This window comes from Colletes latitarsis, chromosome 8 (assembly GCF_051014445.1).
Source record: "Colletes latitarsis isolate SP2378_abdomen chromosome 8, iyColLati1, whole genome shotgun sequence".
NCBI classification, from domain to species: Eukaryota; Metazoa; Arthropoda; class Insecta; order Hymenoptera; family Colletidae; genus Colletes; species Colletes latitarsis.
Window position 1 is genome coordinate 19,612,220 of NC_135141.1, and position 17,487 is coordinate 19,629,706.

The 17,487-nt window shown below is 32.7% G+C and overlaps 1 protein-coding gene across 6 annotated transcripts in view; it reads right to left on the reverse strand.

Annotated features, from left to right (window-relative positions):
- The window catches only part of Raskol (Ras GTPase-activating protein raskol), a 351,754-nt gene that overhangs the window by 55,739 nt on the left and 278,528 nt on the right, over positions 1–17,487 (reverse strand). For all 6 annotated transcript variants that reach the window (XM_076770850.1, XM_076770849.1, XM_076770847.1 and 3 more), the window contains one exon: positions 1,463–1,557. In XM_076770850.1, coding sequence (XP_076626965.1) covers positions 1,463–1,557 — 95 coding nt within the window. The remainder of the gene's footprint in view (positions 1–1,462; positions 1,558–17,487) is intronic.

Consider the following 17,487-nt stretch of genomic DNA (forward strand, 5'->3'; position numbering starts at 1 on the left):
CGAATTTTCATGCGAATCTTCAAAACGTCATAACTTCTAAACGGATTGGACGATTTTAATGTTTAAAAAAGCAAACTACGCGTATTTTGATGGAGAATATGTATAAATCGCAAAAATATTCGAAAAGTTGGTCCTTGATCCTGCAAAATGAGAAAAACCCCATAAAAATGATCCAATTTTCAAACGGCCATAACTCTTACAATAGTGAACGTATCTCATTGAAACTTTTTTCTAAAATAGAGCTTATGGCTATCTACAAAAGAGTACTAGGGAACTTTTCTGTAGGGTGTCAAACAAAATTACTAAAAATGAAAAAGTAATTTTTAAGAAAAATCGACAGGGGGTAGGTGCCTAAAATTTTCGACGAAAAAAAAAAATTTTAAATCGTTCTGGAAAAATTATTTTCGGTTGCGGGGGTCAATTACAATAATTTTTGGTGAATAGACATACCCCCGAAATCCTGCGCATTTTCGAGAAAAAAATTCAGTACAGGCGGAACTTTAAACGTTAATAACTTTTTAACGAAGCCTCCATCAACAAATTGGTATTCTTGATTTTCATTTTATTTTGGCCTCTAGAATCCCCTATTAAAATTTTTCCCAAGGGTGGCCGAACACCCTGTATACAGGGCTGTCTCAGACTTCAGCTTAATTTTCTTAACGTATTTAAAAAAAAAAATTGTCTACTATATCCTATCTTTTTTATTGTTACAATTAAAAAATCAAATTTGTATAATTGTGTCACTTATATAGTCCGTGTACAACGTGTGTATTTTTTAAGCTAAGTTTATGAGTACTTATTTATATTTACTTATTTGGAATTTTCACTTTGATAATTCCAAATCGAAATATTTTTATAATATACAGGACTGTCTCAGATTTGCACTTAATTTTCTTAGCGTATTTAAAAAATTAAATTTGTGTAGTTGTCTCACTTTTGTGGCCCGCGTACGAGTGTATGTTTTAAACTAAGTTTATGTGTACTCATATATATTTACTTATTTGCAATTTTTACTTTGATAATTTCAAATTGAAATTTTGTTATAATATACAGGACTGTCTCAGATGTCAACTTAATTTTCTTAGAGTATTTAAAAAAAAAATTGTCTACTATATCCTATTTTTTTTTTTTTTTTTTTTGCTATAACTAAAAAATCAAATTTGTATAATTGTGTCACTTTTACAGCCCACGTACAACGTTTGTATATTCTAAGTTGAGTTTATGTGTACAGAGCCCAGCATGGGTTCGTTCGAACAACGATAGAAGGGTTAAGCGACGCCAGTTAAAACTGTGTCTGAAAAAAGGAACCCACCGCCGCCTTCCGATCGAAATCAACGACCTCGTTCCGCGAGACGAATTCGCTCGGACAAAACGCAGTCGTGCACGGGGTTATCAAACGGTCGAAAATTACAGTGAATGAAAATTACAGGGCCTCGATCGGAACAAAACGAAATCTACTTACGACGATTCTGTTGGGGGTGACGTCCAAGGGTCGTGCTCCGAGGACAGGGGTGGCCGGTGCGCTACCCCTCCGACAGGCCTTCTCGTAGGACGTATCTGAAACATATAAAAACGTTTGCAATTTAGCGCCGAGTAATTCGACGAGTGGGCGTTTCCGCCCCTGAAGAGAGGGGGGAGCAAAGGGTAACGCTAATTATTGTATTCCGTTTCGAGCACGACTGGGTAATTCCGTTCCGCTGAACAGGTAAACCGACACTCTCATTAGATATCATTTTTTATTTTTCAGCCCCCTTCCCCTCAAAATAATAGTTATCGTATGTCGGGGAAAATTAATATTTTTATACGAATATTTTCATCGTCTTTTTTTGAAGTGGGAATGAAAGATTTACTTTGGATTATTTTGTCTCTTTTTCTTAACTGTACATTTGTTATTATAGCTCTTACATCTATATTCTAAGTTTCATTTTTTTTCTTGGCTTTCCATTTCATCGGAGAATTTTAAGGATCATATCAATAATGTAACTAAACCTCTGACTCATCTCTGTTTTTATGATTGATAAAAATAATTAACGATACACATCTCAGCTGTTTAAGATAATTCCCAATATTTTGCATCAATTTCAAGTTTCCAAAATTCTTTTATTTTTGGCTTTTCATTTCATCACAGAATATTAAGAATCATATCTATAATGTAACTAAGCCTTTGACTAAACTCTGACTGTTTTTATAATTAATAAAAATAATTAATGATACACATGTCAGCTATTTAAAATAATTCCCAATATTTTGCATCAATTTTAAGTTTCTAAGTTTCTTTTATTTTTGGTTTCCATTTCATCACAGAACCTTTGATAATCATATCAATAATGTAACTAAACCTCTGACTCAACTCTGTTTTTATGATTGATAAAAATAATTAACGATACACATCTCAGCTGTTTAAGATAATTCCCAATATTTTGCATCAATTTCAAGTTTCCAAAATTCTTTTATTTTTGGCTTTCCATTACATCACAGAATATTAAGAATCATATCTATAATGTAACTAAGCCTTTGACTAAACTCTGACTGTTTTTATAATTAATAAAAATAATTAATGATACACATGTCAGCTATTTAAAATAATTCCCAATATTTTGCATCAATTTCAAGTTTCCAAAATTCTTTTATTTTTGGTTTCCATTTCATCACAGAACCTTTGATAATCATATCAATAATGTAACTAAACCTCTGACTCATCTCTGTTTTTATGATTGATAAAAATAATTAACGATACACATCTCAGCTGTTTAAGATAATTCCCAATATTTTGCATCAATTTCAAGTTTCCAAAATTCTTTTATTTTTGGCTTTCCATTACATCACAGAATATTAAGAATCATATCAATAATGTAACTAAACCTCTGACTAAACACTGAATGTTTTTATAATCGATAGAAATAATTAAAGATACACATGTCAGCTGTTTAAGATAATTCCCAATATTTTGCATCAATTTCAAGTTTCCAAAATTCTTTTATTTTTGGCTTTCCATTACATCAAAGAATATTAAGAATCATATCAATAATGTAACTAAACCTCTGACTCAACTCTGTTTTTATAATTGATAAAAATAATTAACGATACACATTTCAGTAGTTTAAAATAGTTCCCAATATTTTGCATCAATTTCAAGTTTCCAAAATTCTTTTATTTTTGGCTTTTCATTTCATCACAGAATATTAAGAATCATATCAATAATGTAACTAAGCCTTTGACTAAACTCTGACTGTTTGTATAATTAATAAAAATAATTAATGATACACATGTCAGCTGTTTAAAATAATTCCCAATATTTTGCATCAATTTTAAGTTTCTAAGTTTCTTTTATTTTTGGTTTCCATTTCATCACAGAACCTTTAATAATCATATCAATACTGTAACTAAACCTCTGACCCAACTCTGATTCTATAATTGGTAAAAACAACTAACGATACACATTTCAGCTGTTTAAAATAGTTCCCAATACTTTGCATCAATTTTCGTATTAAATGCAACCTGTAAAATATTATTAAATAGCACAAGTATCGCACATCTGCTATTTACGTACGAAAAATAAATTAGCAAAGTAGGTGGACGTTTCTCTAGCGTTCTCTTTCTTCGATTTCGACCTGCTGCTTTTTAATCACAAATCATTGTTAAGCACCAGGAACGCGTAACAGCGGGTATCGGGTTACGAGCACTCGTCGTAACAATTGCTTCCTCTGTTCACGGATAAACCGAGGTAAAATGAAACTGACCGTCGCGCTACCTGCACAGCGCACTCTCCCCGCTTTATTGTGAACGTTTCCATCCCATTTTCGCTGGAACGCATTATGGGGGGGCCTGAATGGGCCTCCGTCGTCGCACAATGGCGCTTCGTCGTCGTTATTGAAATCAGAAGGTTCCAGCGTTGCTCGAGCTACGCTGTGACCGAGTTCGAACCACGCGAAAACGGAAGTCCTTTTTAATCGCAGGTACAAATCTGACCGTTCGCTTTCCTCTTCCCGGAATAATGGCGGCCGAGATCCTGTCGAGCAACTTCCTCGTCGACTAGATAGTTCGCAGGTGTGTGTCGATCGATAACCATCTTGTTTACAGAGATTCGTACTCGTGAAAAATAATAAATTAATTTGTGCTTACATTTTGCAAGTCGAAATTTTAGTTTAACATTTTCCTTTTTTTACAGAAAGAACCCCTCAAATTGTATACGAAAACCAATCTTTGTTTTTAGAGAATTGGGAAACTAGGAATACCAACGATTTATCTGGGACTTATTTTTACATTAAAATTCAAAAGTGTAGATTTATTTTCTTTTTTAACACGTTAAAACGTAACCCAGATCAAACCCCTCAATTGTCCATGAAAACAACACTTTGTTTTTAGACAATTGGGAGACTAGGAATACCAACGATTTATCTGGGACTTATTTTTATATTAAAATTCGAGAATATAGATTAATTTTCTCTTTTAACACGTTGACTCTCCTACAGACCAAACCCCTCAATTGTCCACGAAAACAACACTTTGTTTTTAGACAATTGGGAAACTAGCAATATCCACAATTTATCTGGGACTTATTTTTACATTAAAATTCGAGAGTATAGATTAATTTTCTTTTTTAATACGTTAAAACTTAACCCAGACCAAACCCCTGAATTGTCCATGAAAACGACACTTTGTTTTTAGAGTATTGGAAAACTAGAAATACCAACAATTTATCTGGGACTTATTTGTATATTAAAATTCGAGAATATAGATTAATTTTCTTTTTTAACACGTTAAAACGTAACCCAGATCAAACCCCTTAACTTAACCACGAAAACGAAACTTTGTTTTTAGACAATTGGGAAACTAGCAATATCTACAATTTATCTAGGACTTATTTTTATATTAAAATTCGAGTATAGATTAATTTTCTATTTTATCACGTTGACTCTGCCACAGAGCAAACCTCTCAAATTGTCTACGAAAACGACACTTTGTTTTTAGACAATTGGGAGACTAAGAATACCAACAATTTACCATGGGACTTATTTTTACATTAAAATTCGAGAATCTACATTTATTTCTTTTAACATCTAATCTTGAGTACTGAATTTTCTAGGACCACAGAAAGCAAGCAATATTACACATTTTGATTTTCGAAAATATTTATCCAAGATTGCAGAAAAAAGTCTTAACTGAACTTTAACATAGTAATACTATATTTTTCATTTTTGGTGGTTTATCCCAATCACTCTAAGATCTTTATTTAACAAGTATTCTTTCAAATCAATATGAAATGGTATATTTTTAAGAATTTTGCTCGATGATTTTTCATCAGAAGGATTTCTTTCTCATTTTCTCTTTCTATTTCAGATTTTGTCTAAACCGTATAAAATTGAAATTAAAATATAATTATCACAGAATATACACTCCGCGACAAAATTGTAATACACACCTTGATTTTTTCAATTTCTCAAAATCAATGATGTATTCAAATACTTTTACAAACCAAAGATACGTGGGCCTTGTCAAAATTTATCTAACTTCAACAAAATATCTCCCAAGTACAATAGAAAACTTTTAAACACTGGCAATTCGTGATTCGAAGGGGTGAAACGCGTCGAAAAGGAGCTTTAATTTCTAAATGGACGTTGAAACAATAAGTGTCAAGTTCTGAGTGTTCCAAAGCGAGCTCTGATCAATTTAAAAGCCATTCTCGAGACGTATGTACCTTGGGCGCGATTCTTTCCATTTAATCCGAACCAACTACTCGACACGAGCGACTTCGAACGAGTGCCACTGCTCGAAACCTCCACTCCTCTCTCTCTTTCTCTCTCCCACCAGTCGCGTTTCCGGAAACGGAAATCGACCGAGAAGAAGGAGGAGGAAGAACGAAAGCAGCCCTGTAATTAACGCCCTTGCGAGGGTCCCAACGGGGCCCGGACCTTTCTCTCGGGGGCCTCTCTGTTTACGGTCAGCGGTTTAAACACTTCACCACGCACAAGAGTCTCGAGTTACTTGGGCCTTTCTTCTCCCCCCCTCCTCCTAGAACTTTTGACCCGGCCCGGGACAATGAGATTTCGTGCGTTTCGTACCGCTAACGATCCGCTCGTTGGGGTTTCCCCGGCGGTTTAATTTTATTTGCGTTTATAGATTTCGACGTGGGTCCCGTGATTAGTTAAATCAGGGATTCCCAATTCGGGGGCCCTAGATTCCCCCCTATTGCATTTCTTGGGGGGGACAGAAACGAGAACGGTAAGAAATGAGGTATACAGGGTGTTCGGCCAACCCTGGGAAAAATTTTAATGGGCGATTCTAGAAGCCAAAATAAAACGAAAATCAAGAATACCAATTTGTTGATGGAGGCTTCGTTAAAAAGTTATTAACGTTTAAATTTCCGCCTGTACTGAATTTTTTTCTCGAAAATGCGCAGGATTTCGGGGGTATGTCCATTCACCAAAAATGATTGTAATTGACCACTTCAACCGAAAATAATTTTTCCAGAAAGATTTGAAATTTTTTTTTTCGTCGAAACATTTAGGCACCTACCCCCTGACGATTTTTCTTAAAAACTCGTTTTTCATTTTTAATAAATTTGTTTAACGCTGTACAGAAAAGTTGTTTAATACTTTTTTGTAGGTACCCATGGGCTCTGCCTCAGAAAAAAATTTCAATGAGATACCTTTACTATTGTAGGTATTATGGCCGTTTGAAAATTGAACCATTTTTATGGGGTTTTTCTCATTTTGCGGGATCAAGGACTAACTTTTCAAATATTTTTGCGATTTGTACATATTCTTGATCAAAATATGCGCTGTTTGCCGTTTGAAACATTAAAATCCTCCAATCCGTTCAGAAGTTATGATGTTCTAAATATTCGCATGAAAATTCGGGCAGACATTTCTGGCCAGAAATTATATTTTCGGTAAGGAATTTTTTTCTCGAAACTACGTAGGATTTCGGGGGTATATCTAATGATCAAAAATGCTTGTAATTGACCCCTACAACAAAAAATAATTTTTCCAAGACGATTCGAAATTTTTTAATTTCATCGAAAAATTTCAACGCGTACTCGAATTTTTTTCTCGAAACTGAGTAGGATTTCGGGAATATGTTTAATGATCAAAAATGCTTGTATTTGACCCCCACAACCAGAATAATTTTTTCAAAATGATTAGATTTTCGGTAAGGAATTTTTTTCTCGACAGTGCATAGGATTTCGGTGGTATGTGTATTCACCAAAAGTAATTGTAATTGACTCTCGCAACCGAAAATAATTTTTCCAGAACGATTTGAAGTTTGTGAATTTAATTGTTAATAACTTTTTAACGAAGCCTCCATCAACAAATTGTTATTCTTGATTTTTGTCGTGTTTTGGCCTCTAGAATCTCCTATTAAAATTTTTCCCAGGTGCGGCCAAACACCCTGTATACCAAAAATATTATAATTATATTACAGTGATGAATAACAGTGTGAGTTCACAATTTATCAATTAAATAGAATCGAAGCTTGCATACTGTTAAATAAAAATTTCCATGAAAATACCACATTTCACTGTCCACTAAAATATTTTTCAACTCCAAATAAATACCAATTTTGAAAAGTAAACAATGTGGATAACTGATATCTAGATAACAATATTATAAGATACCAAAGATATTATAATTATATTACAGTGATGAATAACAGTATGAGTTCACGATTTATCATTTAAATAGAATCGAAGCTTACATACTGTTAAATAAAAATTGCCATGAAAATACCACATTTCACTGTCCACTAAAATATTTTTTAACTCGAAATAAATACCAATTTTGAAAAGTAAACAATGATAATAACTGTTATCTAGATAAAAATATTATAAGGTACCAAAAATATTATAATTATATTACAGTGATGGATAACAGTGTGAGTTCATAATTTATCAATTAAATAGAATCGAAGCTTGCATACTGTTAAATAAAAATTGTTTGTCATGAAAATACCAAATTTTACTGTCCACTAAAATATTCTTCAACTCGAAATAAATACCAATTTTTAAAAGTAAACAACCAGGATAACTGTTATCTAGATAACAATATTATAAGATACCAAAGATATTATAATTATATTACAGTGATGGATAACAGTATGAGTTCACAATTTATCAATCAAATAGAATCAAAGCCTGCATACTGTTAAATAACAATTATTTATCATGAAAATACCACATTTCACTGTCCACTAAAATATTTTTCAACTCGAAATAAATACCAATTTTGAAAAGTAAACAACCAGGATAACTGTTATCTAGATAACAATATTATAAGATACCAAAAATATTATAATCATATTTCAGTGATGAATAACAGAATAAGTTCACAATTTATCAATTAAATAAAATCGAAGCTTGCATACTGTTAAATAAAAATTGCCTTGAAAATACCACATTTCACTGTCCACTAAAATATTTTTTAACTCCAAATAAATACCAATTTTGAAAAGTAAACAACCAGAATAACTGTTATCTAGATAAAAATTTCTACTAAAGAATAGAAGAGTTTAAATAAGTTGTTATAAGTTAACTTTCTCGATATTAATTACTCAAATAAAATTTTAGAAAAAATTCTAGAAAGAATTTCCATTTCACAAAGTATACTAGTTCAACTAAACAAGGAAAAAGCCATCCCAGAATGGGACATAATAACAGGACGATACTGGATCCCAAAAGGTCATCGATAGGAGGAAATCCGACCCAGTCCCCGCTGTCAAAATATGTAATATAATATTGACAGACCGTGGCAGAGTCAAAATACGTAACAGGTGTCCGTGTACACTGGGTGGTCATAATATATCAATGTCATCCGACGCTCGTCGGATTGCAACCTGAAACAAAGTCGACTAATGGCCGAAGCGATCGATCACGTGGATGATACCCGACATTAATTACAGAATTTTTCTAAATCTGAGAGGTTCGGGTTTAATTTAATAATAAAGCTTTTCGGCGTTGCACGAGAATCTTTGCTTTTATTGGAATCGTAATTGAACTGACCTGACGATGGCAATTAATACGCGCCAATAACAAATTAAATTAGCAATCGCTGGATCGATATATTACGATTGTAATACCTTCGGTTTAATTATATCGCGTTGATAAAATATTCCAGTCTGATATAATTTTTGTAGATACGAGATTTAACGCCACTATCAAAGGATATTTAATTTCAACTTAAAAATGTAAAATGAGACGTATCACTCTCTATATGGAATCAACGAGGACCACGACGCGTTTTACGATCAACTAAATCTCTTTTCTTCGACTTTTATTACGTGCTCCCGTAAGTGATAGTTTGTTGATAACGTTCGAAGTTAATTTATGACCGAAGCCCCATTTTTTTAAAGAAAATCTGTAAAATGTACAAAGTCGAACCTTTACACAGTTTATTTATCCTTTCACTAGACGAATTAACTTTCTAACAAATATCAATCTGAAAAAAAACACATCGAAAGTTTATTATGTTAACTTACTGTACTTCCGAACGTATAAACTTTAAGTAAAAGAGGAATTTATGATTTTCATCCGAGACACGAGGAATCCCTTAATGATCTTCTTTTTGCAGTTTCTTCGATCCTGATTACTCCATCGTCGCGATCGTAAAGTTTCACTGCTCGCATGCGAATCTTGAATTTTTACGGCGTTGTAAAGTTGCGACATCGTAAAACAACCTTTGGAAACGAGTCGTCAGAATGTTCTCGAAATATGAGACGCTAAAAATGGCGGAGAAGATCGCCATAAACCCGCGAGCCAGTAATTTACTTTAATTTATCGCGTTCGATGATGATTCAATTGAACTATTTCGTACAACTGCAAAATTAATTTCCATCGCCCTCGTTTTTGCAAACATTATATTTGAAAATTGTTCACGGGGGAAAATTTCTTGAAAAACAACAAAAAAAACAAATGTCTATTTCGTTGTAAGAGAACCACTGGCTTCGCGACTTAATCGAAAGCACACGCCAATTTAAAGTGCAATAATCTGTTTATCTCGCTCGATATCGCGCGATTTAACCGGCTGGATCGCCACCTGGGAAGCTTTTGTAAAATCACGTAACACTTCCGAGGCAAAAAAACAGAAGAAAAAAGCCCTCGGTTGCATCTCGAAAGTCCAGTCGTCAACGGGACGGAAAAACTGGTCCCAGAACTGGTCGCGTCTACCACAAAACACGAATGGCGAAAGGACGACGCACGTGTCGCGACTGAATGGCCGCTTTCTTTGCCTGGCCGACCTGTGACACGAATTCAATGGAGTTCGACAAAGGAACAGTGTACAAAAGAGACGCGGGCGACTTCACGAAACTGCCAGCAAGGAGCCAGGGAGCACCAAAGATGACGTTTCTTGGTAAATCCGCGGTCAAAGATTGGACAATTTCAGCTTGCACGCTTTTAGCACGCTTTAAATCCGAGGACCCAATTTGCAGGGAGTTTACACAACAGTGGCTTCAAATTTTAAGCCGTGATTTACATCAGGATTTTAGGAAAGTAGTTCTGAATGTGGTTGGAAGTGTTTAGAATAATTTAATGGTCGAGTATTTTGAATAAACTTTAAATTTTATTTTCTGAATTTTGAAAATTTAAATATCGTTGGAATATCAGGAATTAATATCCAGTATTATTATTGAAATAAAAAGTTTGGAACAGATACAATAAATTAAAAGAATAATCATAGTTTTATTGCATTTTTAAAATAATTTTGCAAGGAGCCCTGGATGTGGTTGGAAGTGTATAAAATAATATAATAGTCGAGTATTTTGAATAAACTTTCAATTTTATTTTCGAGAATGTTGAAAATTTAAATATCGTTGCAATATCAGAAATTAATTTCCAGTATTATTATCTAAATAAAAAGTTTGGAACAGAAAAATAAATTAAAAAAATAATCATAGTTTTATTGCATATTTAAAACAATTTTGCAAGGCGCCCTCGATGTGATTGGAAGTGTTTAGAATAATTTAATAGTCGAGTATTTTGAGTAAACTTTAAATTTTATTTTCTGAATTTTGAAAATTTAAATATCGTTGAAATATCAGGAATTAATTTCCAATATTATTATTCAAATAAAAAGTCTATAACAGATAAAACAAATTTAAGAAATAATCGCATTTTTATTGCATGGCTTTTAAAATAATTTTGCAAGGAGCCCTGGATGTGGTTGGAAGCGATTAGAATAATTTAATAATTGAGTATTTTTAATAAACTTTATTTTCAGAATGTTGAGAATAACGTATAAATATTGTTGGAATATCAGAAACTAATTTCCAATATTATTATTCAAATAAAAAGTCTAGAACAGATAAAATAAATTAAAAAAATAATTATAGTTTTATTGCATTTTTAAAACAATTTTGCAAGGACGAAGCTGTGGTTGGAAGTGTTTAGAATAATTTAATGGTCGAGTATTTTGAATAAACTTTAAATTTTACTTTCTGAATGTGGAAAATTACGTTTAAATATCGTTGCAATATCAGAAATTAATTTCCAGTATTATTATCTAAATAAAAAGTTTGGAACAGAAAAATAAATTAAAAAAATAATCATAGTTTTATTGCATATTTAAAACAATTTTGCAAGGCGCCCTCGATGTGATTGGAAGTGTTTAGAATAATTTAATAGTCGAGTATTTTGAGTAAACTTTAAATTTTATTTTCTGAATTTTGAAAATTTAAATATCGTTGCAATATCAGAAATTAATTTCCAGTATTATTATTCAAATAAAAAGTCTATAACAGATAAAACAAATTTAAGAAATAATCGCATTTTTATTGCATGGCTTTTAAAATAATTTTGCAAGGAGCCCTGGATGTGGTTGGAAGCGATTAGAATAATTTAATAATTGAGTATTTTTAATAAACTTTATTTTCAGAATGTTGAGAATAACGTATAAATATTGTTGGAATATCAGAAACTAATTTCCAATATTATTATTCAAATAAAAAGTCTAGAACAGATAAAATAAATTAAAAAAATAATTATAGTTTTATTGCATTTTTAAAACAATTTTGCAAGGACGAAGCTGTGGTTGGAAGTGTTTAGAATAATTTAATGGTCGAGTATTTTGAATAAACTTTAAATTTTACTTTCTGAATGTGGAAAATTACGTTTAAATATTGTTGGAATATCAGGAATTAATATCCAGTACTATTATTCAAATAAAAAGTTTGGGACAGAAAAATTAATTAAAAACATAATCATAGTTTTATTGCATTTTTAAAACAATTTTGCAAGGACGAAGGTGTGGTTGGAAGTGTTTAGAATAATTTAATGGTTAAATATTTTGAATAAACTTTAAATTTTATTTTCTGAATGTTGAAAATTTAAATATCGTTGGAATATCAGGAATTAATTTCCAATATTATTATTCAAATAAAAAGTTTGGAACAGATACAATAAATTAAAAGAATAATCATAGTTTTATTGCATTTTTAAAACAATTTTGCAAGGAGCCAAGGATGTGGCTGGAAGTGTAGAATAATTTAATAATCGAGTATTTTGAATAAATTTTATTTTCTGAATGTTGAAAATAACGTTTAAATATTGTTGTAATATCAGAAACTAAATTCCAATATTACTATTCAAATAAAAAGTTTGGAACAGATAAAATAAATTAAAAAAATAATCACAGTCTTATTGCATTTTTAAAATACTTTTGCAAGGAACCCTAGATGTGGTTGGAAGTGTTTGGAATAATTTAATATTTTTTGTCTATAGAAATGATCAAATTTTCCAATTAATTGTTCAAAATAATTTTAAAATAATTCTCCAAGGCCCCACAGAAAATTTCACTGATGCAACGTATTAGAAACCATTTCCCCCTCCAACGTAAAAAGACGTATATTTTGAAATTAATGCTTCAGATCTTCTCAACTATCTCCCTGATACTATCTACAAATAATAAAGACTCTACAGTAACGATTTTAAAAACAAAAATAGTTCAAAGGGCGAGGGGGCAAATTCGCGCTATTTCAACGACCAAGGAATTTTTTTAAACGAAACGCGGAAGAGGGAAGCTCGAGTACCCGGTTATTGACACAAGGGTTGATGAAAAAGAAGACGAAAAGACGCACGCGGATACTCGTCCAGCGACAGACACGCGCTTACACACACACGGCCACGCCCTCGCGAAGCTAGGAAACACATCGTCGTCGTTGCGAATCGGCCATGAATAGCTAATTGGCCCTGTAGAAAGGGCACCTTTTCCCTCGCTATGGATGCACGGGATCTGCAGCTGCAGACACGGGCCCCGTGCAGCGAGAAAACGCATCTTTTGTACGTGGCTCGAGTGCACGGAGGCCGGTGCACAATGAGACCTCTCGCTCGGACCGCTGGCCGTCGAAATGAATTGAAATTGAAACGAAATGAAACGAAACGCAGCACCCCCTACACGTTCAACCCCTTTTTTTAGCCGTTTAGTTTAACGACGCGACCACGTGACGCGAGAGAGTCACGAGTTATTAACGATCCTCGATCGTCGTCGATCGCGACAGCGAGTTCGAGTCAACTCCCACCCTCCCCCCCCGGAAATCGATCCGCGTCAGCGTTACGTTTCCGTTTCAGGCACAATGGACCAGCAAAGGGTGCGATTGTTGGCATTCCTCGGCGGGCCATTAACGGGGCGTGCACCAGCCTCGAACAATCGACGATATTTTTAACGAAATCGAAACGGCTGGTGGTCGCCGATTGATACGTCTTGGTCGACGATAGTTCTGTCGCGGGGGTTGTCGAGGGTCAGGGGATCAATTTGCGACCGTTACTAAGACCCAGCTGCTTATTTTTATTAATATACGTACGGGTACTTCCGTAATTTTAGGTTTGGTTTATTAAAGTCTCTGTTCGGGTACAAGCAAATTGACGAAATTAAATTCAATGCTCACGTTTTAGGGCCTAATCGAATAAGAAGATACAGCAAATGTTGGAAATGCAAGGCCAGTATTAATTTTCAATTCCCCAAAAAGACTAGCCGAGCTGGGGCTTTGTATCACAATGTTAAACTTATTTATTTTTCGTTAATGGAACCGTCACTAATATGTTTATAAGGTTTATCTGATCGAAACGAGACCAAACACGATTATAACTTGCATCACATTTGCGTATTTTATCGTATTTAACACGATTTTGTACTCTATTAGAAGTAGGTTAAAGATTAAGTATATCGTGTTTGGTCTCATTTTAACCGGAAAACTCTCACGAATGCATTGCTGAAAGTTTCGTTTAAGAAAACACAAAAATAAAAAAGTTTCATTTTTTCACTATGTATGCATTGTCTCGCCGGTATTCGAGCCCCGATCAGGTTACGCTACTCGACGTTGAGCTTCGAATAAGTCAGAGGGAGCCCCCTCTCAATAGTAAGGATGGCTACCGTTTACCTATCCAATCGAGAATGACTCGCAGTTATCCAAGAATTGCTGCATGTGGAATACTACACTGTCTACTCTTGGAACATAGAAAAATGATAGTGTAAATAATGATGCAAGGAAAAAGAAAAAGGGGAGGCTTATCGAAGATTGGATGGATGGATTAGCTGATGGTGTCTGCATATACTAGACAACATAATTTTACCGTTTCGTGCATCAGGAAATTCCTCGGAAACCCGACGCCATAAATCAAGAAAAACTGGTTTCCCTAATATGTATGTAACAATTCATCGAATGAAAAATCATACATAATTTTTGAATCCTGTTGGAGGCTTTGATTACCAAGATTAATTTCTTTTTATTCTTGACAATATACATAGACCCTAATTGATCACTGTCGATACCAAGGGACGTCGCGGTTATTACACTTTCCAACACATCCACGTTAGCCTTCGGTTCTCTAAACTCAACGAATATTAAATATTTCAAAATCATCACTAACTTTTATTCTGCCCCCATTAATTGAACACAGAGAAACTTGATTATAAAAATCGATGCAATAATTTGCTACAATTTAACCAAAACAGTCCCCCATTTTGGTGCACGCAAAGGAAGACTAATAGAAGAATATAAATTTCGTTAAAAATCCCCTGGTGTCAGGATCAACGTTAGGACGTTTTATGATAGTCTCCATTTTCTGCGAGAATTTGGTACACAAATGGAGCACTGAAAAATATTTCTATTTTTCTTTTTTTATCGACTGATATCCGTGTTGAAGGGGTGAAAACTGTCCTCAAAATATATGTTAAATTAAAAAACTAAGATAGAAAAAGGAAAATTAGATACACTATACCCGATTAGATCATAATTGAATATTTATAAAGAAATACAAAATGTAACATAAAACACCTACAAAATAAATTTACATTTTAGAGATATAATTCTAAAAAAAAGTACGCATATTTCTGATGCATTATTTACAACATATGTAAAAAAATTAACAGAATTAGAATTCTAATATATTACCATGTTCACTGGACTGCCCAATAAGATAAAAAAAACAAACAAAAATGGCGTCCATCAATATTTTCTTGTCCCTTTAAAGAATTTAACGCTAAAGTTTTATTCTACCCCCATTAATTGAGCATAGAGAAATTTGATTATAAAAATCGATGCAATAATTTGCTACAATTTAACCAAAACAGTCCCCCTTTTTGGTGCACGTAAAGGAAGACCAATCGAAGAATATAAATTTCGTTAAAAATCCTCTGGTGTCAGGATCAACGTTAGGACGTTTTATGATAGTCTCCATTTTCTGCGAGAATTTGGTAAACAAATGGAGCACTGAAAAATATTTCTATTTTTCTTTTTTTATCGACTGATATCCGCGTTGAAGGGGTGAAAACTATCCTCAAAATATGTGTTAAATTAAAAAACTAAGATAGAAAATGGAAAATTAGACACACTATACTCAATTAGATCATAATTGAATATTTATAAAGAAATACAAAATAAATTTACATTTTGTTAGAGATATAATTCTAAAAAGAAGTACCCAATTTCTGATACATTATTTACAACATATGTAAAAAAATTAACAAAATTAGAATTCTAATATATTACCATGTTCACTGGACTGCCCAATAAGATAAAAAAAACAAACAAAAATGGCGTCTATCAATATTTTCTTGTCCCTTTAAAGAATTTAACGCTAAAGTTTTATTCTACCCCCATTAATTGAGTATAGAGAAATTTGATTATAAAAATCGATGCAATAATTTGCTACAATTTAACCAAAACAGTCCCCCTTTTTGGTGCACGTAAAGGAAGACCAATCGAAGAATATAAATTTCGTTAAAAATCCTCTGGTGTCAGGATCAACGTTAGGACGTTTTATGATAGTCTCCATTTTCTGCGAGAATTTGGTACACAAATGGAGCACTGAAAAATATTTCTATTTTTCTTTTTCTATCGACTGATATCCGTGTTGAAGGGGTGAAAACTATCCTCAAAATATGTGTTAAATTAAAAAACTAAGATAGAAAATGGAAAATTAGACACACTATACTCAATTAGATCATAATTGAATACTTATAAAGAAATACCAAATGTAACATAAAACACCTACAAAATAAATTTACATTTTAGAGATATAATTCTAAAAAAAAGTACGCATATTTCTGATACATTATTTACAACATATGTAAAAAAATTAACAAAATTAGAATTCTGATATATTACCATGTTCACTGGACTGCCCAATAAGATAAAAAAAACAAACAAAAATGGCGTCTATCAATATTTTCTTGTCCCTTTAAAGAATTTAACGCTAAAGTTTTATTCTACCCCCATTAATTGAGTATAGAGAAATTTGATTATAAAAATCGATGCAATAATTTGCTACAATTTAACCAAAACAGTCCCCCTTTTTGGTGCACGTAAAGGAAGACCAATCGAAGAATATAAATTTCGTTAAAAATCCTCTGGTGTCAGGATCAACGTTAGGACGTTTTATGATAGTCTCCATTTTCTGCGAGAATTTGGTAAACAAATGGAGCACTGAAAAATATTTCTATTTTTCTTTTTTTATCGACTGATATCCGTGTTGAAGGGGTGAAAACTATCCTCAAAATATGTGTTAAATTAAAAAACTAAGATAGAAAATGGAAAATTAGACACACTATACTCAATTAGATCATAATTGAATATTTATAAAGAAATACAAAATAAATTTACATTTTGTTAGAGATATAATTCTAAAAAGAAGTACCCAATTTCTGATACATTATTTACAACATATGTAAAAAAATTAACAAAATTAGAATTCTAATATATTACCATGTTCACTGGACTGCCCAATAAGATAAAAAAAACAAACAAAAATGGCGTCTATCAATATTTTCTTGTCCCTTTAAAGAATTTAACGCTAAAGTTTTATTCTACCCCCATTAATTGAGTATAGAGAAATTTGATTATAAAAATCGATGCAATAATTTGCTACAATTTAACCAAAACAGTCCCCCTTTTTGGTGCACGTAAAGGAAGACCAATCGAAGAATATAAATTTCGTTAAAAATCCTCTGGTGTCAGGATCAACGTTAGGACGTTTTATGATAGTCTCCATTTTCTGCG